The sequence below is a fragment of the Maniola hyperantus genome, chromosome 17, assembly GCF_902806685.2.
Source record: "Maniola hyperantus chromosome 17, iAphHyp1.2, whole genome shotgun sequence".
Lineage (NCBI taxonomy): Eukaryota > Metazoa > Arthropoda > Insecta > Lepidoptera > Nymphalidae > Maniola > Maniola hyperantus.
Genome location: NC_048552.1, coordinates 11,433,116 through 11,456,802, shown reverse-complemented (window position 1 = coordinate 11,456,802; position 23,687 = coordinate 11,433,116). Strand labels below are relative to the sequence as shown.

The following is a 23,687-nucleotide window of genomic DNA, read 5'->3' as shown; positions in this document are numbered from 1 at the left end:
AACAAACCAACAAACAAACGTGTTGCCGGCAAATCAAAGAGTTCCCACAAGTTTTTAAACCCCAAATCCACGCAGACGAAGTCGTAGGCACGGCCTATAGTTCTACAGTTTGTAAATTAAGTAGATAGGTATCATGAAATGCAACGTAGTCAATAGGTAGGTACATTACGCGGCAGAAAATAATGTACATCGACCTTTAGAAAGAGATAGCGGTTTTGTAGAGCATAATTATTGTCTCTGTCGTTGAGACCGACAAAACGTCAAATAGGTATGAGTGACAGAGACAACGTTCTACAAAGCCGAAATGTCATTCTAAAGGCCGTACATTATTTTCTGCCGCGTACGTACTGTACGATCTTGTTACCCGTATGGCTATCCATGATGATCAATGTAATCAATAGAACAACCGGCCAAGTGCGAGTCAGGCTCGCGTAACGAGGGTTCCGTACTACACTCGTATTTTTTCGACAATTTGCACTATACTTCAAAAACTAAGATGCATAAAAATAAATAAAAATCTGTTTTAGAATGCACAGGTGAAGACCTTTCATATGATACCCCACTTGATATAGTCACTCACTTCGAAAGTTGAATACTAATTATTAGTTCATGACCACAATTTAATTTTTTTTGTGTGATCTAACCCTAAATTCACGGTTTTCAGATTTTTCCCCAAATGTCAGCTATGAGGTCTACCTATAACCTACCTGCCAAATTTCATGACTCTAGGTCAACGGGAAGTACCCTGTAGGTTTCTTGACTGACAGACAGACAGACAGACAGACAACAAAGTGATCCTATAAGGGTTCCGTTTTTCCTTTTGAGGTACGGAACCCTAAAAACAAACTGGATTCATGTGGATCTATGTCCTAAATTGGATTACGGACCAAAACTTGGTCAGTAAAGTTTTCAATTCACATTTTGCTTTGTTATCGAATGTATAAAAGTGAGCGCAGACTAAAGTCAAGATTTAACACACTCACTCACAGTCACAAACACACAGATACACACACATTTAGTCAAAAAATTCAGCACGCAATATTTTTAATTTGAAATTCTAAATTGTATGTTATTTCTTATTACGTACTTTTATTTGTTGATAGTGCTCGAGATAATAAGTCAGACTAAGTATGTATAATCAATTATTATTATCAATTTTTGGGTAGGCAAGATACGGGCTTTCTTAGTTTAAGGGTCAGGTTATCAATCGTGCTATACCTACTAAATTTCACTTCGCGGTTACAAGATCCTATAAGCTGCGTATAGTGCGCCTTCAGAAAACGCCTATAGAAAAACAGATTAAAAGAGTGCAAACGCAGACTGTCTAATGTCTGCGCAGGACTTCACGCGTTTGCATTTCTGTCTAGTTTTATTTTTTAAAATCCCTGTCCACCCGGTCACGTACCTGGGAATGGGATCACGTTCTAAACGAATAATTACGGCGAAGCGCTGTTACACGACGGAACCATTTAAATATGTCACTCTAATCCCATTTGAAAATTAAATTTGTCAAGTGTAGGTATGCCAAAACAGAACACGCATGCATGCATTGAAATGCTGCGTGCTATTAGGAAACGAATTATTAAGGACGAATGGGATAGGCGGAAACAAGATACCTGAAGTCAGCCATCTTTCAGATGAAAAGCCTGATCTGAAGGATAGGCGAAGGAGGTGAGGAGGTTTTTAGTCCGTAGGCCGTCGGGCAGCATTCCTAATGGAGTCCGGCATGGCCGAAACACCGAGGTAGGTATCCATGAGGATTTTCCTCCTCCCCAAACGAAAAAAAATCATGCCTATAAAAACCGTCTCATCGCAAACCAAACATTACTTACTAGATCTTACTCGAACCAGTGGTAGATGCATCCGACTATTCGAAAGTACTTGTAAAAGTTTATTCGAATAAAAAAGATTTTTATTTATTTTATTTATTTATTTATTTATTTACTGCCGCACTCAGAGTCGCTATATATCAGAGAGCTATATATCTCTCACATAAATCGGTCTCGTTTTAACTCAATCTTAAGTAACGATTAGCGACTCTGAGTGCCGCTGTTAGAGGCGTTATTAGAAGTAAAAAAAATACCCTCTTACAATAGAGTTTCACAATGTCTTTTTTAAAAGGTCGGCCATTATTACCTACTAGCCCGCGACTTTGTCCGCGTGGACTACACAAATTTCAAACCCCTACTTTACCCCTTAAGGGGGTTGAACTTTTAAAAACCCTTGCTTACGTCATAAAAGCTATCTGCATGCCAAATTTCAGCAAGATCCGTCCAGTGGTTTGAGCTGTGCGTTCACAGATCAATCAGTGTCAGCTTTTCCTTTTATAAATATAGATTTTACTTTCTGAACTTTGTTCGTAGTTCGAGGAATTAGCTTGGGAAACTTATGACGACCTCCGAAACTGCCGCAAAGCGATTCAGCTGAAAGTTCGTTTCCATTAGTGGATTGTACCTACTTATTGGTATTTACTTACCTAGTCATTTGCCATTAGGTGGGTGAGATTGCAGTCAAGGGCTAACTTGACATCGATTTAAAAACTACTTATTAAGCAGTTTAAGGTCATATATTATAATTAAAACGCAGTCGTTTTAGTTTTCAAATACCTATTTAATATTCAAAATATTACAAATTAAGTTACCTGGGTCGAATATGGCCAGGCGATAAATATGGCCACATACTATTATTTCTAAAACACAACATTTTTAAAACTAAACGTGGACCTTACTTGGTCGAGATTCGCAACCAGCCCCCCAATTGTGTAAGAATAACCATTTCATGGCTATCGCAATCGTCAAGAATTCTGCCCTTTGATTGGATGTGCAAAAATGTAAACAGCGAATCAACCAATCAAAGGGCAGAATTTTTTGACGATTGCGATAGCCATGAAATGGTTATTCTTACACAATTGGGGGGCTGATCCGAACACCGCACCCGCCACCCCTCCCGCACAGACACCAGCTCCTCAGGAGTCGTCCAAGTAGGAAACCATGTCACCGTTATTAAAATCTCACGTAGGTAAGTTTTGTCCTGCATTTAGGTTAGTTTTCGATTTCATTAGTTTCTTATTTTCATGCTGTTTGGCAATTGTATTTTGTAATTTCTGTGTGTATTTCTCAAAATACTTTTGTGTTTATGATCCGTTTGAATAAAAAGAAAAAAATGGCGTGACTGAAAATATGACCATTGGCCATTGGCCATTGGCCATATTTACTGTATAAAATTATGGACACCTGAACTTTTTACTTTTTATTTTAGGTCATACCACAATATTTACCCTGTAATAAGAAATATATTATCGAAACCGATATCTTCTTTTATTTAACTAAGCTTCTGCAGTTTGCAGTTACTTCAAAAACAGTAATTATTCATGCAATAAATATGGCCATATCTATGGGCATATTAACCTACCCCGTCGGAAATACGGCCATTTTCCCATTCTTTACAAAAAGTAAAGAAAATCTGTAACTATTAAATGTTTTTCATACTTTTTTCAGTATTAATATAGTTTAATAGGTACTCTTTGAGATAAATACTCTGCCATGCTCTCTAGTCTTCAAAAACATGAAAACAATAGACACGAAACCTTAAGGTGGCCATATTCGACCCAGGTACCTTATGTTAATTATAGGATATACCTTTAATGGTCTACAAATCACAGATTAAAACAATTTGTTAACATCTACTTAGGTACCTACCTATATTCCTTCGTCGTTGCCTGAAAATGCGTCCGCAAAATGTCCCTTCTAAAAACGTCGTGAAATTGGTTCCGTACTCGATCGGTGAGAAACAGGTCCTTATTACTAAAACTCCGCTGTCCGTCTGTCCGTCTGTAAGTGGATTGTATCTCGTAAACCGTAATAGGTAGAGAGTTGAAATTTTCACCCCGTTCATTTTTAAAATGATATAAGTAATTTGGTTTATCGCTTTTATCTATCGCGAGTGATACTCATTATAAATACCCCCTAAACCATATCGCAGCCCGCAGTCTGCTGTGCACCGCGTCGCGCGCAGAAGCCTATGAATAAGAATCCCAGGTGGGTTTGAAACTAGTCGGGCACACTCCGACAAAAAGTTTTTTTTTTTTGGCTTCTGTCGCGGCCAACTTTTTATTGGCATCTCTTTCTCGGCACACTACAGCGAATAAATCTATCCTTTTCACATTAATGACAAAAAAAACAGTTTCGTTATGGCCTCTTAAGAGTATGTTTCCATCATAGACGAGCGAGCCATAAGCTTGCGGTAAAAATTACGATGATTTAACTCTCAGCTCATTGTTCCCGATAGATGGGCGAGCCAAACAGTTGTTCTCAATAATATCATAGTGCGTCCTTTTCATTTCTATTTGTGCAAAAGAGAGCGCTAAAGAAAAGTTATACAGTTTTGAGGCGCGAAATTTCAAACATCGCTGGCTCGTCGGCTCTCAAAACTACGGTCTTGCTACGATCCAACAGCGAGCTTTACCGGGGATGGCACAAAACTGCGGTAAAACTCGCACGTCGATTTAGGGCTTACATTCGAAAACTAACATTCGAGGCTCAGTCTTAAACTCACAACTATCAGTGAAATACCGAATCTCATAATCTTGTCTTGGTATCATTTCCCGTGCTTAGTTGAGGTTCCCCTGTACTCCTTTCTCTTTCACTCTCATCTGTCTGTCCCCTTTTGTCTTGATCTTGAGCCTCCTTCAGGGAGTCTGGAAGCTTCTGGTTGTTCGTTTCTGGCAATGTCATCACCAGGAACCCAGAAAGTGCAGACATTATGCCGAATATTAAGGTTGGTAGAAACTCGTAGTATCGAGACTGAAAAAAAATAAGTTATAGTAAGTTTAATAAGTAAAACAAAACTTTATCGGGAGTCAGGACTGGCCATTTTAAAGAAGACTGTTTGAATAGATAAAATGATTATTTGTATCCATATATCCATACTCTGTCTGTCTCTCTGCTACCTTTTCACGGCCCAATCATCATGATCAACCCATCGCCGGCTCCCTACAGAGCACGGGTCTCCTCTCAGACTGAGAAGAGTTTTGTCTACCACGCTGGCCATGTGCGGATTGGTAGACTTCACACAACTTTGAGAACATTATGGCGAACTCTCAGGCATGCAGGTTTCCTCACGATGTTTTCCTTCACCGGTAAAGCAAGTGATATTTAATTAATTAAAACGCACATAGCTCCAAAAAGTTAGAGGTGCGTGCCCCGGGATCGAACTCCTGACCTCCGATTAGAAGGCGGACGTCCTAACCACTAGGCTATCACAGCCCAATAGTTTAACGGATTTTGATGAAATTCGGTACAGAGCTAGCTTATGTCCCGGGGAAGGATTACTCTTTATCCTGGAAAATTAAAGAGTTCCCACGGGACTTAAAACAAACCTAAATCCAAGCGGAAGAGCGGACATCATCTAGTTATAAGTATTTCAAGATTATTATCTCATAGAGCAAAATAAAGAACTAAAATAAAAAGTAAATAATACAGAACAGGAAGAACTGCGCGAATCAAAACTTCATGTTGTCCTAAATTCTAAAATTCAACTTTTAATAACTTATATCTTCATCCGAGCATTTTTTTGATATATTTTTAACAAAATTTGGGCTCCAACAAGCACGCTCCAACCTAGACGTCATCATTGCTCTGTTTCTCAGGCAAACCTATCTCACAGTAAAAACCGGCCAAGTGCGAGCCAGGCTCACGCAGCGAGGGTTCCGTACTACAGTCGTATTTTTTCGACATTTTGCACTATAAATCAAAAACTATTATGCCTAAAAATAAAATAAAATCTTGTTTAAGATCCACAGGTGAAGTCCTTTCATATGATACCCCACTTGATATAGTTATCTTTCTTAGAAAATTTGAAATACTAATTATTAGTTCATGACCACAATTTAATTTTTTTGTGTGATCTAACCCTAAATTCACGGTTTTCAGATTTTTCCCCAAATATCAGCTATAAGATCTACCTACCTGCCAAATTTCATGATTCTAGGTCAACGGGAAGTACCCTGTAGGTTTCTTGACAGACAGACAACAAAGTGATCCTATAAGGGTTCCGTTTTTCCTTTTGAGGTACGGAACCCTAAAAATGATTTTAATGATAAATCTTACTAGTAGTGGAGTTTGGGGGGCAACTGCCGAGCCTATTCTTCCAATGGTGGAACAAATCGCCAACAACGAAGTTCTGTAGTTGGTCGGAAAAACCTCCGCTGCGAAAATATACAGCGAGTTGTATGCCAGGGTGATAAAGAATTTTCCGCCGAGATAAAATGCTGTAGCCCAGTTGCCACCTGAAAAAGTGAATAATTATTAAGTACTAGCTGATGCCCGCGACTTCGTCCGCGTGGAATTAGGTTTTTCAAAAATCCCGTGGGACCTCTTTGATTTTCCGGTATAATAAGTAGCCTATGTCATTCTCTAGATCTTTATCTAATCCATGCAAAAATCACGTCAATCCGTTGCACCGCTGCGACGTGACAAACCAACAAACCAACAAACCAATAAACCAACAAACCAACAAACAAACACACTTTCGCATTTATAATAATGGTATTGATCATTTTTAAAATATCTAGAAATTTAAAAGGCCTTCTAAGGAATGGATCTTTTTTAATTTAATTGGATGAAAGTTAAAAGTTAACCCTTGGTCTGCCATTAAGCAATGACGCATACACATGAAAAAAAAGTGGTTAAAACGACGGCCTCCTGGAAGTGGGTTTCAGGGTCTGACCTCGGGTACGCACTTCTAACTTTTCAGAGTTTTGTGCGTTTTAAAAAATTAGTATCAAATTGCTTTAACGATGAAGGCAAACATCGTCAGGAAAAATATGGCCGAGAGTTCTCCGTAGTGTTTTCAAAGGTGTGTGAAGTCTGCCAATACGTTTTTTTTTTTAGAAATAATATTAGCCATGTTAAATGAAGTAATATTCCTCTTTCCTCTCCAACTAAGCGTCACGCTTGTGCTAGGAGTAGGTACGACAATAGTGCAACGGGCGGGATTTGAACCGTCGACCTTTCGGTTTTCGGTCCACTCCTTTACCGGTTGAGCTATTGAGGCTCTTAGTCAGCAGCATGGTAGACTATGACCAAACCCTTCTCATTTTAAGACAAGAGTTCTGCTGATTGCTTAGTAAAATGATGAATTAAATGGTGTTCAAATATAAAATTACCTGGTACAAATCCGTAGCAAATAAGTATAATGCCAGTCAAAATATAAGCTATAGCTATGACTCTCTTCCTTCCGAATCTATCCAAGCAGATTAACTTGCAAACATTCGCTGGTGCTTCAATTACGATCACCACAATGTAGTTCACATAACTGTTCCCGGATAGCTCAATAGCATTGATGGAAAGACCGTAGTAGACCAGAGTAGAAGTCGCCCAGAGGAATGAGCAAGTGAACAGTCTCTTCCATATCATAGTAGACATAAGTAACTGTTTGAAAGTAGACCGACTGGTTTCTATAACCTCAAATTTCCTCGCATCACGTTGCTTCATGGCATGTTTTTCAACTTGATCGTAATGCTCTTTAGGGACTTTCACATTGTTGAATTTCTCACATTTTGACAATACATTTAATCCTTCTTCATAACGCCCTTTGCTAAAGAACCAACGGAAGCTTTCGGTTAGGGACCATAAGTAGAAGAACACTAATATGGCTGGGATGTAGATGACGAGGAGGAGGTATCGCCAACTCTGCAGCCACCAGGATAGAAGGGTGACGGTGACTCCTCCAAGTATGAACATGGTGTTGAACAGTAGACTGACGAAGACTCTGCCCTTTGGTCCGACCAGCTCCAAAGCTGTAATTGAAATAAATAATAATACATTAGCAATGTACATACAGGATGTAACCAGAACGCTAGTAAAAACTTATCGTTATTCTTATACTACCTACCCAAACACAATCCAATACTGCAATAACCATTTGCCTCATTTTATAGTTTTAGTGATTTAGTATTTTTCAACTCCGCAATGTATAGCTACAAAACTTGGGTCAATGCCCCACCTACGACGTGGCATTGACTCCGAATGACGTACTTATGCAACGTTCGTTGACCTCTAGCGTCAGTCAGATGTTTTATTTGGAATATATCGGGAACTTCTACAAAATATAGGACTTTATTTTTTATTTTTCCGCGTTTTGTTTTGGTGTTATTATATCAGTAATCACCGGTAGTATTCACATGTCTTTGTATTTGCTGGCGTTCTGATCACACCCTTTATAGTACGCTACAGGTCGAGGTGGCAATCGTGGTGAGGACGACCCTCACACCCGCACAGTCCCCGCGGTAACCCTAACCCGCGTGCGTGATAGCGCGAGTGACGTGCGCTTATGCGTGGCGTCCAACCGTCACATACCCCGATTGCCATCTCGACCTGTCGCGTACTATAGTTGGGACTATACACTATAGTGGTGATGTACCAAGTGGTTAGAAAATATGATAATTATACTCTCATGAAATTGATGAGTTCCAATCGTGTTAACTTTCACGCCCATCAGGTCTGAGAAGAGCCCACAACAAACTCAGCCGAATCCACAACTCATACGAATTTCAGAATTCTTTCATTATAAAATCTTATGTTGCTGATAATTCAGCTTTTAATGTAATATATTACTTAGCCTTTTTCATGCCAAGTCATGAATGTCCGCTGCGTAGGGTCATGGGTAAGATAGCTAAACAATGGTCACCGGAAATTCAGCTTCAGCAAAAAGTGTAATTAGTCTCAAATAATTAATTAGCCGAAGCAGACGGGTCCTAAATTATTAGGACTATGTTCATGAAAATACTGTGGCGTTGATAGGTAGGGTTATGTTATATGAAAACTGACGATTTTTTTTTTGGGAAATGTAGTCCTGACTCCTGACTCACTCGCTGGTCATTGTGACGTCATTATTCACATTCCGTACAGCGTGATGTACGCCTAACATGTTACATAACGTTCAAATGATACCTACAGGTCAGACACCAGCTTTAGATGTTTAGTGTTCAGCTTATTAGGTAAGTACAGATTTAAATAAAAAAAATCCTAAATTAAAAAGTCAAGATCAAAATTTATATTCGTCACGCTTTTATTGAGCCAAGAGTCGAGAGGTAACAATAGGGAGATAAATCACTCAGATTAGAAATTAGAATATTCTAATAAGCACTTACATAATTTAATTAGGTACCTACCTAAATTACTTAGTCGGTTATATTTAAATTTTAATCAAAATAATCACTACCCCTAATATAATAATGCAAAAGTGTGTTTGTGTATTGGTTTGTTGCTTAGTCCTTCAATCAAAGCACAACGTTGCAACAGGTTGGCGTTTTATTTGCATGGATATAGTTAAAGACCTGGAGAGTGACATAGACTACATTTTATTTCGGATAATCAAAGACTTCCCACGGAATTTTAAAATCTAAATCCACGCGGACGAAGTCGCGGGCATCAGCTAGTTCTATATAAGTTGTAACATTCGACATACTTTATTCACGACGCGACCGGACCTTATAAATCTTAAGAGGTTCCGAGACAGTCAAGCACGTAGATTTGTTTTGCTTGATCAAGCGGCTTGATGTCATGATGATTGACATTGACAGGGGGGCGCTGTTGGAGAACAAAGGCTTAGAATCATTCAAACAAGAACAAAGGGGACACTTGACGGCAACGTTAGTTCCGATTTTCGCCACGCGCCAAGATAGCCTTGTCGCACTGTATGTCTCAGTGCCACTCTGTGACTCGTTTTTGATGAGATTTAAATTGGATAGTAAATACTAACTAGGAAGGATAGTAATAACTCTGGTTTTATGATTTTTTAAGGATTTTTTCCTGCTCAAAAAATGACCAAATGACTTTTAAAACTTTAAGATTATTTGACATTTGAAAAATCATCATCACCATCATCATCAACCAATAGACGTCCACAGCAGATGTCTCTTGTAGGGACTTCCACACGCCACGGTCTTGCGCGCCGCCTGGATCCAGCGGCTCCCTGCGATTCGTCTGATGTCGTCCGTCCACCTAGTGGGGGGTCTTCCAACACTGCGTCTTCCGGTGCGAGGTCGCCATTCCAGCACCTTGGGACCCCAACGTCTATCGGTTGTACGAACTATGTGCCCTGCTCATTGCCACTTCAGCTTCGCAACCCGTTGAGCTATGTCGGTTACTCTAGTTCTCCTACGAATCTCCTCCCTTGAAAAATCAGCCCATCGTCAATTAAATTTTATCATGAATAAGTATTTGACAGATGGACGAGGTCTATGATTGTAAAATGTTTGTAAAATGTTAATGTTCTTAGATTAACTTCGGAATTAATAAAATAATAATTACCTAATAGCACGAACTGTGCTGAATTCAAATATTATGCAAAGTAAATAGTAATCAGAAATAATAAAGAATTGATTATCTGTAGGTAGATTACTTACTGGATTGGATTATTGTATAATACTAAATACGTACAGCCGTTGACAGATATTATAATTATATCAATGATTTTGATTCAATATTTTGATTAATTTTCCACATACCTACCTACTTAAGTATTTGTTTGTTTATTTATAGAAATAGTTTAGAAAGTAATTTTTCTCAATGAATTTAACTACAATAGAATGATTAAGTATTTCTTACTTTAACTTTTTAAGCCACTTTTTGTAAAAATACTACAAGCGTTCAAATGGAAATGGTTAATCTAAAAAGTGCTAGATTTGCCAATTGCTTTTTATTGCTCCTTTTTCTCGATATACCTATCCAAATTTAGCTACGCAGAGGGAAAGTTATGATTGACTAGGTCGAACCTATTTCTAGATGATTGAATTTAAAAAGGCGTCTCCTTTTTTAATCTAAATCAGTATTCAGTACCCATATTATAAATGCGAAAGTGTGTTTGTTAGTTTATTGGTTTGTCCTTCAATCACGTCGCAACGGAGCAACGGATCGACGTGATTTTTTGCATGGGTAGGTATAGTTTAAGACCTGGAGAGTGACATAGGCTACTTTTTATCCCGGAAAATCAAAGAGTTCCCCCGGGATTTTTAAAATCCTAAATCCACGCGTAGGAAGTCGTGGGCATCAGCTAGTGGTTACATAAAATCTGACTGACTGACTTATCTTTCAACATAATATAGCTCAAACTACTGGACGGATTGGGCTGTTTGGCATGCAGATATTTAGTACTAGCTTATGCCCGCGACTTCGTCCGCGTGGAATTAGGTTTTTAAAATCCCGTCGGAACTCTTTGATTTTCCGGGATAAAAGTAGCCTATCCAAGTTTTTATCTATACCCATGCAAAAATCACGTCAATCTGTTGCACCGTCGCGACGTGATTGAATTACAAACCAATAAACCAACAAACAAACACACTTTCGCATTTATAATAAGGATACTGTTGGCGTAGACAAGAATAGAAAGGATTTTCGAAAATTTGAATTTTAAAAATTCATCAAAGGGGGAAAATTGTGTAGTCCACGCGGACGAAGTTAGTTTTTTCATTAGCCATTCTGTTTATTGAGGTAGATAATATTAGGTATGACACAAATGCAGTAGGTACAGCCTACAACCATGTTAGCTACAACAATTATGTTATTTATCTAGGCTCGAAGTGCCGTAAAGAATGTATATTAAACAATAAATTGAAACAAATAAATAATCATGAGCTAACGGAAGGTATTTGTCCAATGTCATTTATCTATTTATGTAAGTTAACTGACGTAACCAACACGCACGTAGTTACAACTGTTTCGTCCTACAAAGCCTTCCTCCGGGTTACTAATGAACTACTGATTGTCCACATTGATTCATAACTGAACGAATCCTAATGCTAATCGCATACTAGGTGTATACGCACGCACTGTAAGAGCCGCACGTATCTGAAGATTCTGAAGTGGCAATGAGCGGGGCACATAATTCGATGTCGATCATCGTTTGAATCGTTCGAAAGTGCAGCGTTTTTACTTTTCAGACGACATCAAACAAATCGTAAGGAGCCGCTGTACGGCGGCAGCATTTAAAGACTGCGGCGTGTAGAAATCCCTACATTGTTTCTATTGTTTCAAAAGTTATTCGAAAGTTATTAGAGATGTGGGCTGTGGCCTGTGTGTGTGCAGCGGTGGAGGCAAAAGTTGTGTGTGTTTAAAAGGATTGTTGTCTTACTAAACAAACTGCAATGTACATTTTTCTTGAATTAATTTGTTTATTGTTTTCACGCAAATGTGAGACACAATACAAGTCTCACAATACATAAGTACATTTACAAGTATCGGCAGAAAATTAGTTCACGACCTCGTTTAGTGTAAAACTCGACAGGCGTCCGTTTAAAATCACTTGGGAAGTCGCCTTGTCCTTAAAATATTACTCGGCTGGCAATTGATTTATTATCGGCTTAGATACTGATTTACTTTTACATTCAGTGCGTACTTGTGTACAGTGAGGAGAAAGGATCGTCTGTATATGCGATCATCATTAAGGAAGCAAATAACTATTTAATACTCATAGTTAATAGAACGTGAGTTCAGAATTATGTTCCGTGCCGACTGACCTTAATGGTTTATGTTAGAATGTTAGGATATTATTATATCTCAGTCTATTATATAGAAAAAGTATTTAATAAAGTATTTTTAGATAAATGATTAGGTATCCGTACTTTGCGCTTGAGTAAATTGGTATAAGTATGACAAAGTGTGACCAAGTGTGAAGTTGGAAACTTTGTTATTAGCTGATATTTGAAGGTGATAATGTTAATCACTTACGAATATAACAAATAAAAGTACGCGACAGACTGAAATGACGATCGGGGAGGGAGCGCCCCGCACACCCGCACAGCCCTCGCGCTAACCCGGTGCGGGCGAGCGCACGTGACGTGCGGGTGTGCGAAGTGTCCCTCCGCCTCATACCCTGATTGCGATCTTGACCTGTCGCGGTAATCACTAATCGTAAATTAAATCTTCAAAAATAAATCAGTACCTAAGTATTAGGAATGAAGAAAAGTAGGTAGGTATTACCTTTCGATATATCTAATACTTAGTTCTAATACCTACTGGCTACTACAATTCTATGAACCGTGTCCTAGTATGTACGAATCAGTCAGTATGGACTTCATCACCCAAACACCCCGGCCCTAGAAACTCGAGCACTATGAAAATTTCGTGATTCAACGACGATGCTAGAATCACTCCGACCATTCCAAAGATGTCTTTTGCAACACTTGCGAATACAAAAGCCAGAAAAGTTCTATTCTCCTTAGACTATAACGTATTTTTTTTAAATACCTACCTTTCAAGAACAAAACAGGCAGTATAAACTCTTCCACCCAGAGCCGGCTCTAGAAATTCGAGCACGATGAACATTTTCATAGTTCAATGAAAATGCTCGAATCACTCTGAAGACTCCTTTCGCAACACTCTTGAATACAAAAACAAGAAAGTTTTTATGCTCTTATAACGTCCTATTTTTTAATAGGAATAAAAACTCACCAAGACCAAAACAGGCCGTGTAAACTCCTCCACCCAGAGCCGGCTCTAGAAAGTCGAGCAATATGAATATTTCATAGTTCAACGAAAATGCTCGAATCACTCCGGAGACTCCAATCGCAATACTCGTGAATACTAAAGCTATAGATGGCTTCTATACTTCTCAGATATAAAACTAGAGCATTTTTATCTTAGATACCAATAAAAACTCACCTAAAACAAAACAGGCAGTATAAACTCCTCCACCCAGTGCCGGCTCTAGAAATTCGAGCACGATGAACATTTCATAGTTCAACGAAAACGCTCGAATCACTCCGAAGACTCCGTTCGCAACACTCGCGAAGACTAAAGCTATAGATGGCTTCTATACTTCTCAGATATAAAACTAGAGCATTTTTATCTTAGATACCAATAAAAACTCACCTAAAACAAAACAGGCAGTATAAACTCCTCCACCCAGTGCCGGCTCTAGAAATTCGAGCACGATGAACATTTCATAGTTCAACGAAAACGCTCGAATCACTCCGAAGACTCCGTTCGCAACACTCGCGAAGACTACAGCCAGGCGTCTTCCGTATCTGTCAGAGATAAGGCCGGTCAAGGGTATGGAGATGAAGAAACCGGCATTGTGGACGGTTCCGACTAGGGATCTCTTCCAGTCTTGACAGCCGAGATTGAACTGGAAAAAATAAGTACGATTTTGTTATCGCATTTATATATAATATTTTGGCGCCTTTTAAAATGGAAATGGCGTTGCGAAGCAGCCATGTTGAGTCGATTGTATAAATGCGGGTGATTGGTGGTTTTTAAGCTAGTCTCGTTCTGACGCGAGACTCGATCGACTATTATATAAATGCTTTTTGTGTTTAGGTCGCCATTTTGATTGAGTGTTCTGTGTTTGAGTGACTGGTCAAGTTAATATCGTAGTTAGTTTATATAAGGTAAGAGTTTTAACTCTCGATAAGCCTGTGTGCGTCGTGATTAATATTTACAATTCACTTCTGGTATGTTTATAATTTACATTAGGTACTTTGTGTTTTATTTCTCATTGTTAATAATAATAATTTACCTACCTATATAATATTATGTTGAGGGTAATGTAGGAAAATAACCCAAATAATTTCTTGGTATCATAATGCAGAGGATTTCTAGAGATAGAGACTCAATATTCTATTTGTTGTGTGGGTCAGCTTGCTGAAGTAAGTTTGAATAATCTGCATTTTGGGGAAACCGCTCTTCCTTCCTGTCTCAACCATAAAACATTTCAACAAAAATACAATACAAAATTAGCATGCAATGTGTTGAGTGTATTGCTGTATAAATGTATGTGTGTGTGGTATATGTTGTGTGTGAGCGCGCGCCGCACGCGCATATAATGTCTGTGTGTTTTTATGTGTGTCTCTCTGCATTTTTAAAACGCAACACTCGGGCAACTCGAGGCTCAGTTCATTATATTGTTGTCATTATAATAATCTTTATCAAAGAAACAAGATTTTTATTTAGATAAATGTAATGTTATGTCCGTTTCACTGTAATCATCATGTATTTATAATTGGTTTATTAATAGCAATGTTATGTAGGTACTTACCTACCTATATTGAAATTTTAGGTATATAAGTATTTTTTTAAAGTTTTAGTCATGTCTCTGGTTTATTATCATACTAGATGATGCCCGCGACTTCGTCCGCGTGTATTTAAGTTGTAAAAATCCCGTGGGGACTCTTTGATTTTACGGGATAGAAAGTAGCATATGTCCTTCCCCGGGATGCAAGCAATCGCTGTACCAAATTTCGTCAAAATCGGTTGAACGGATGGGCCGTGAAAGGCTAGCAGACAGACAGAAACACTTTTGCATTTATAATATTAGTATGGATATAGTATGGATGATAATTGCGCTAAATAGAAGAGCTTATACTAATTACATATATTATAATGAAGATTAAAACGGGCAAATGTAATAGTAGCTTAGTAAAAACAAGAATGTTAATTAATAATCGCTAAACGCATTCCTAGAAGGTATTTCCTTTCACAGAAACACGTGCAATATAAAACGCGTGCTACTATATCTACTCGTGTGACTGAGTCACTTCGACCATAACTCACAGTCACAGCTAATCACTATTTAGTACCAATGTCGCAGATTCGATAATATTATCCACAATCCAACTATTGAACTAAATTATTACTAATTAGTATCTATAAAAAACTTTTCTAGGCTATTTCAAACAAAAAATCGTGTTCTAAGTATGAAGCTTTCAGGACGACATCAGCGCAATTATTATGCTACCTAAAAAAACCAATAAGTTTTTGCGTTAAACTCAAGGCCTTAACCGAATCCTTTTGCTCGACATGACAGGGTACTTACGTACCTACTGGAATTTTACTTTTCAATTTGACAGTAACATAGAATGCAACAAAAAACTGGAGCGCGAGCGCAGCGAGCGCGTTATTTTGTTTTAATGCAGAAACAATTGTAAGTAAAACAAGTAGCCAAGATCTTCTATCCGTAGGTACCTACTCCCATGCAAAAGGTTCATAATAATTCAATGGCAAAAGGTACATAGCTAATTATTTCAAAATCTCAGACACTTAAAAAGGTATTTCTTGATCTTTGATATTTGTATAAGTTTATGTACTGAAGTGATGTTGTTGCTAAGTAATCAATTAGTATGTCCGTTCGAAATATGCTAATTTATTGTAGTATGTTATGGTAGGTAGGTACTAGATGTGGAATGCAATAGTTACATTGCATTGCATACGCCTGTGAATAAGTAAATATTAATTAATCTGATGGTTATTGTTATATTACCTTATTAGACACAGGTATTAGGTACACCGTGCATGTGAACATAATAATTTCAGAGCCTCAATAGCTCAACGGGTAAAGGAGTGGACTGAAAACCGAAAGGTCGACGGTTCAAACCTCGCCCATTGCACTATTGTCGTACCTACTCCTAGCACAAGCTTGACGCTTAGTTGGAGAGGAAAGGGGAATATTAGTCATTTAACATGGCTAATATTCTTTTATAAAAAAAAAAAACAAAAATAAAAAAATAATATTGTGTTACTAAGGCCAGTATAATATGTAGGTATGAACAACACGATGGATTCTATAGCTGGTAAGCTAGGGACTTTGGAAATCCCGTGGGAACATTTTGATTTTCCGGGATAAAAAGCATCCTATATCCAAGCTATCTCTGTTGTAGCTATAATGTAAATAAATGGATGGGTTCTTAAAAACTCTGCGACATGTTCAGGAACAAAAGTGGCTTATCCTTCCCCAGGATGCAAGCTATCTCTGTATCAAAGTTAAAATCTGTTGTAGGTTCTTATGGATAGGCTAAGTACCAAAACAAGGAAAATTAAGTTATAAGTAGTCAATATACAAAATACATTCGATCATTTTTTAGGGTTCCGTATGTCCAAAGATATTAAACAAAACCCTTATAGGATCACTTCGTTGTCTGTCTGTCTGTTGTATCTGCCAAGACCCGTCAGGGAACTGAACCTTAGTTTTCTTCTCGTTGACCTAAAATCAAGAAATTTGGCAGGTAGTAAATGTCTTGTAGCACAAGTAAAGGGAAAATCCGAAAACCGTGAATTTGTGGTTACAAAAAAATAAAAAGTTTTGTTTCTTGTACGTTTGTACGGAATCCTTCGTATGTGAGTCCGACTCGCACTTGACCGGTTCCTTATAATGTAAAACGAAACAATTTAGTTCGAGAGCATAATAATGTCGTAACGCTGGTTTAACCACAGTAATGGCGTGAATAGAGTAATTTTAAGCATTTAGTAGTTTTGATGTGACAACTATCAACACATTAAATTAAATATTATAATAAAATGGTACTTAATAGGTTTTCTGTTCTGTGAATTATGAATTGTTATTGCATTGCAAACACAATGTTCAATTAGACGATAGAGTTCTCATAAGGTTCTCATTCCTAAGATTGGTGTTGGAAGCTTAAGAATCTCTATATAATATTCCTTGAAGTACGGGGATGGTTCTTACGGAGAGAAAAATTTAAAAATTGCCTGAAAAACAACCGACTGTTAGGCGGTACGAAGTTCGTCCAGGCAGCTAGTACATAGACTATAAAAATTAAAAACGCGCTGGATGCTAAAATGTCTTGGTAGTATTTAATATGTCCATCCCTAGAATGCAAGCTATCTCTGTACCTACCAAATTTTGTAAAAATCGGTTAATCGGATGAGTCTTGAAAAGCTAACAGAAAGACAAGTACACTTTTGTATTTATACTTAATAGAAGTAGTATGGTTTAGTATGGATTGTACCACATTAAAAAGATACGTTACCCAGTAGGAATGTCATCCATTCAAACTCAACAGAGTTTTAGGATGTCAAGCGTAAAATTGTATAATTATTATTTGGCTGAATAAAGAATTAAAAAAAAAATGTAGATCAAGTATCTACAATAGGCGACCTTATCACTAAAATAGCTATCTCTTCCAGAACTTCAGGGCAGAGGATTTTTAATAGAAATAAAATAAGCATGGATTTTAGGTTTTGTATAATTCCGTGGGAACTCTTTGATTTTCCGGGATAAAAAGTAGCTTATGTCCGTCTCCGGTATGCAAGCTGCACTCGTCAAAATTGATGAAACAAATAGGATTTCCGCGATAAAAAGTAGCCGTAAATAGTAGTAAATGTCCGTCTCCGGGATCCAAAATATTCTCTGTACCATTTACAAAATTGGTTAAACGGATGAGCCGTGACAAAGTAGACAGATACAGACAGATTTACACACTTTCGCATTTACAATATTAGTATGGATTATTGTAACCTTCCATTATATATTTTACAGTGCACGTTGGCATCCCAAGGTGCTGAAATAATGACCGGAAAGTTGCAAGCATTGTGTTAGATGTTGTGTGTTGCAAAGCCATCAAGCGCGACCAAAGCCTCCTTACCTACTATAGACCTGAGTGCAGATGATAAATTCCTAAACTGACAATTGAACTTTTTTAATTTTCATTTTTCAGACACAAGTTAGCCCTTTTCTGCAATCTCACCTGGTGGTAAGTGATGATGCAGTCTTAGATGGAAGCGGGCTAACCTGGAACGGGGTATGGCAGTTTTTATTAAACCTATGCCCCTTTAGTTTCTACACGGCATCGTACCGGAACGCTAAATCGCTTGGCGGTATGGCTTTGCCGGTAGGGTGGTAACTAGCCACGGCCGAAGCCTCCCACCAAATAAAGACTTAGGTCCTAAAGGCTCTTTACGCACAGGATCCGATCCGAATCCGAGAATTCTCGATCCGAAGTAGCTGTATATTACGTACCTACCTATAGGTATGAATGATTGCGCATAAGACTCGAATTTCGTTTTCCGAAGCTGATAATACTATCTTCAATATCGATTCGGAGTATTGTTCACGGATCGAATTAACCACAATATTATACTTGTTGATACAAGACGTAATATTGCGCTTGCGCACTACGTCCGATCCGAATCATATACGAATTCGAACGTGGAGACGCAGACGGCCAGTCTCAAGAATACGCACGTAACATCCGCAGAAGATATCAAAATTCGAATGCGATCCAAATTATTTAGATAAGAGTTTTCTCGGATTCGGATATGATTCGGAACGGATGCAGTGCGTAAAGGGTCTAAGGACTCTAAGGGCATTGTGCACTCATCCGTATTCGGTTCGTATCCATGATTCTTCGAAGTGGCCGTCATACAAATACGTACTCATTCGTGTTTTTACGGAATCCGTGATTTCACGGATGAGTGCACAAACGCCCTAAGGCAATAGCGTAGGTAAACCACTGCGGCAGAGTTAAACAACAGTTTCGAACCTGGGACCCTGGTAACGATTTTTTAACGGCTATGTTACTATAGCTTTTCATGATTTGATCAAATAATTTTAATCATCGACTTAATAAACTAATATTGATTGCACACAGCTTTAATCGGTGAAAGAATGAAATTAAGGTAAATACTTATGAAATTTTCATCCCTTATACCCTAGGGGATGATTTTATAAAACGCTGACACAAGTTTCTTTTACATATAAACTTACTTTTTTTATGTATTTGGCCAATTTCCATATTTTTGACTTCACAAGTTCACAAGAGACAACTTCCATACAAACTTTCATCCCCTATTTAACCCCAGGGAACAATTTTCAAAAATCTTTCTTACTGCTCACCTCCGTTATGTAAGAAACTTCCGTGCAAAATTTCATGATTCTAGATCTAGATTTAAGCGGATTTAGGCTTTAGGCTTTGCGTTGTCATTTTTTTTTATTTTTTTTGTCTGTCAGTAAAGCGTTCTCCTGGCCGCAGAGGGCATGACCCGGTTACCACAAAACCGGCCAAGTGTTAGGGTGTGAGAAGCCATCTTGTCAGATGTTGCAAGCAATACGCGTCTTAGGAAAGTATTTAGGGAAATACTAGCTGATGCCCGCGACTTCGTCTGCGTGGACTTAGGTTTTGTAAAAATCCCGTGGGAACTCTTTTATTTTCCGGGATTAAAAGTAGCCTATGTCACTCTCCAGGTCTTTATCTATACCCATGCAAAAATCAATCATCACGTCAATCCGTTGTACTGTTGCGACGTGATTGAAGGACAAACCAACAAACAAACACACTTTCGCATTTATAATAAGGGTACTGAAGTACTGATTAGCAGTAGGTAGGACTCCGGAGCAAAATTTAAATACTTAGGTTGAGATCTATAGAGCGCACTTTGACTTTGCTCAGACTTAAGATTGAGTTAAAACGAGACAGATGTATGTGAGAAATATACATCTGTCTCGTTTTAACTCTATCTTAAGTTTAAGCTAAGTCAGAGTGCACTCTATAGATTTCATACTTAGATGCAATGACATAAGACGCCATACCTAATTAAGTTTGTGATTAAACTCGACATTGATTTATTTCTCAAGATCAAAGGTTGACACAAATCGATTTATAATTCTATAGATTTTACTAGCCGTGTGCTCCATGGAGTTTCCCATGGGTAATATCTCAGGAACTATATATTATTATAGTTTTTGATTTATCGTGCAAAATGTCCAAAAAATACCCGAGTACGGAATCCTCGGTGCGCGAGTCTGACTCGCACTTGGCCGGGTTTTTTGCATGATAGGTTTGTGCTTGACGCCAATCATGCTATGATGAGGTCTAAGTTGGAGCGCGCTTGCCCACAAGATTCCTTGTTCCTTCTTGGCTTCAAGGTACCTAAGTTATACTTCTGAATACCGTGATTTGCCTCGTCTTAAGCATGGTGTAAGAAGCAGAGAAGAGAACGTACCTCTTTGACAATGGAATGCTCCTCAAAGTAGATATAGGAGTCGCATTTAATCTCCGTGGAGGTGTCGAAGAAGTGTGGCGCACAAGTGTCGTTGAACCCGTAGTCGGTATTTGTGAAGTTGACAAAGGGTGCGTATCGCAGACACTTGGCAGGCGTGCCGTCTTCCTGTAGCGGTGCTGTGAAATTCGCGTCTTGATCTTCGCATTCTGGTATTGCGCATCTGTGAAAGAAAGGCAACGTGCAATGAGCACCAAATATCTGGCAATGTGCTCATCATTAACCTATCGCCGGCCTACTGTGAGTACCAACCTAACTGTTCTCCTCTCAGTATTTTTTACGGTTCCGTACCCAAAAGGCAAAACGGGACCCTATTACTAAGACTCAGCTGTCCGTCCGTCTGTCTGAAATCTCACCTGGTGGTAAGTGAAGATGCAGTCTAAGATGGAAGCGGGCTAAGATGGAAGGGGTATGGCAGTTTTTTATTAAGCCCATGTCCCTTTTGGTTTCTACACGGCATAGTACCGGAACGCTAAATCGCGTTGCGGCACGGCTTTGCCGGTAGGGTGGTAACTAGCCACGGCTGAAGCCTCCCACCAGACCAGACCAGAAATTTAGAAATTATAAAATTCCAAACCCCTGCCAGGAATCGAACTTGGGACCTCCCACTAATAAAACCATAGTGCTTACCACTGCGCCAGGGAGGTCATCAAATCAAAAGAAAGTAACTCTTATCACCTATTGCAGACTATCGTAAGCAATAATTTTTAACACATTCTCACGTTCTTATCATAGGAAAGGTAATTTCTATAAAAAAAGATTTCTCCATTCAGTTACAGTTTATTCTAAATTTCTAATAATTCTGTAATACATAGAAAATGTACGTGATTTTCTTTTATTGATAAGCGAAATGAGACCGTAATAAAACTTATGTAATTCTATTTAACTAATTTTTAAAAAAAAATGTTTTATTGTACTTAAATAAATAAAATATTATACTTAAATATTGTACTTACCAAAAAATTTGGGGTGGGTACGTGCTAGCAGTGGCGTGCACAGACTTTTAAGCCAGGGTAGGCATTAGTTAGGTAGAAATCTGTTTACTGGCAGGTCATAATGAAAAATATGCATTGACCTATTACAACTGGGGTACGCAGTGCATTTATGTCTCTATGACCTGCACGCCACTGCGTGCTAGGGGTGGTAAATGACATTGTATCGATAAATATTATTATAATTGATTTCGATATATTATATCAGCGACGCTACTGTGTGTGTGTGGTTATTAAAAAAACTAAATAATAGCACTCAACCGGCTTTGAAGTAGGGCTTATAATGAAATATGAATTTGACTTTGAATACCAAGTATCAAATAAAAAAGTATAATATCAATTGGTATAAAATAATAATTAGGTCCTTCCTGTTTAAACCCTCAAAAGCTTTATGGCTTTATGATGTAAGAACAAATTGAAATTCTGTGTCCGTACATACATACCTCGGACTTCATGAATTAAACGTGACCAAAATATTCATCTTAATAAAATATTCGTAACTATAAGCGTAAAGTAGCTTAGACAGATAAAATAGACACTTACTTAATATAATTTTTAACTTTATAGGTTTGTGTTTGATTGTGTGTACAACCACACCTAATAGTAAGTGATGATGCAGCCTAAAATGGAGCGCGTGTGCCTAGACATATATTTTTATTATTCTTTTGAAGGTAGTACTTACTGTCTCTCTGTGTCGTATTCCTCATTGATTGAGGGTCGTGACCTCTTCCATTAAAAACACAGTGGTAGAAGTTTTTTTGGGATAATAATGCGCTTGGTTACCAAATAACTATTGCGTGAAAGAACAATATTTCGACTTTTAGGTTGTTTAGTTATTATGTATCAGATACCAGACCGCGGTCTCCGAAGCACAAAGGGAACGGAAAGGCCATATTCAAACCTCCTAAATCGGTCACCCATCCAGTTACGGACTTGGGTTAATGTTGCTTAACACTCGCAATCGATTGATATGTGTTGTCACTAATAGGCCACACGCCCACTGCTTTTCAAGGTAACCTTCGAACTAACCGATTTTAGTCGGTTTCTTAACTATTGAGCCTAACCCTTGCTTTAATTAAAAAAAAACAATTTACCTGTATCTAAGATCCATAGCCTCGAAGTTATACACAGATGAGTACATTCCCGCGAGTAATACAGGAAACAAGATTAGCAAATAATTCAAAACATTGAACTTTCCGAACGGCCCTAGAATTTGCAAAATGTCGTCCACTGTCACCTCATTTTCTTTATTTTTTTCTGGATCCATTTTTGATTTTTTATTTGTAATTAATATCGATATTTTTAATTGACTCCGACTTTAACACATCACTATCTTTGCCAAAATGTTTTTATTTTAAATTTGATTTGAAAATCGAATCTTGTATTTGAAACAAGAACGCGACGTGATTGGCTTGCCCGCCAAGGGTATAGTGCGCGAGAGTCGTTAGATTGAACATTTTTATTGTAAAACTATTTTTTACATTGCATTCGCTTATCGTAGGTAAGTAGGTACCTATTGACCGAGGCATAATTTCTTTAACCATAACTTTTGTAAACTAAGCTAGTAGGTCAATCTTTAAGTATTTGTCTGTAAATCGTGATTCGTGACCTTCCGTGATTTTTTGTTTTTGGTAGAGCACGTTTTTATTTTTGTATTTGTGTTAATATTGTACAGATTAAAAAACAAGTAGGTATGCAATGCCAATTCAAAATCCTCTATAACTCATTTAGAAATGCTACATATAGATCCCCTCGATCCATACTAATATAAATGCGAGTGTGTCTGTCTGTCAGCTTTTCACTGCTGGTAGGTTCAGATACCTACCTACCTAGGTAATTAGGTATACCTAGCTTGCATCACGAAGAAGGATAACCCGGAAAATCACAGAGTTGCCCTCAGATT

At 38.1% G+C, this 23,687-nt stretch overlaps 1 protein-coding gene across 1 annotated transcript; it reads right to left on the bottom strand.

Annotated features, from left to right (window-relative positions):
* Positions 1-2,589: 2,589 nt before the first annotated feature.
* On the bottom strand, positions 2,590-23,226 carry LOC117989842 (organic cation transporter protein-like). The gene is made up of 6 exons (XM_034977236.2): positions 22,879-23,226; positions 20,736-20,955; positions 13,872-14,127; positions 7,166-7,798; positions 6,108-6,286; positions 2,590-4,802 (listed from the first exon to the last, which is right to left on the bottom strand). The coding sequence occupies exons 1-6, from the start codon at positions 23,049-23,051 to the stop codon at positions 4,578-4,580; spliced, it is 1,686 nt and encodes a 561-aa protein (XP_034833127.1). The 5' UTR covers positions 23,052-23,226; the 3' UTR covers positions 2,590-4,577.
* Between the last annotated feature and the right edge of the window lie 461 nt (positions 23,227-23,687).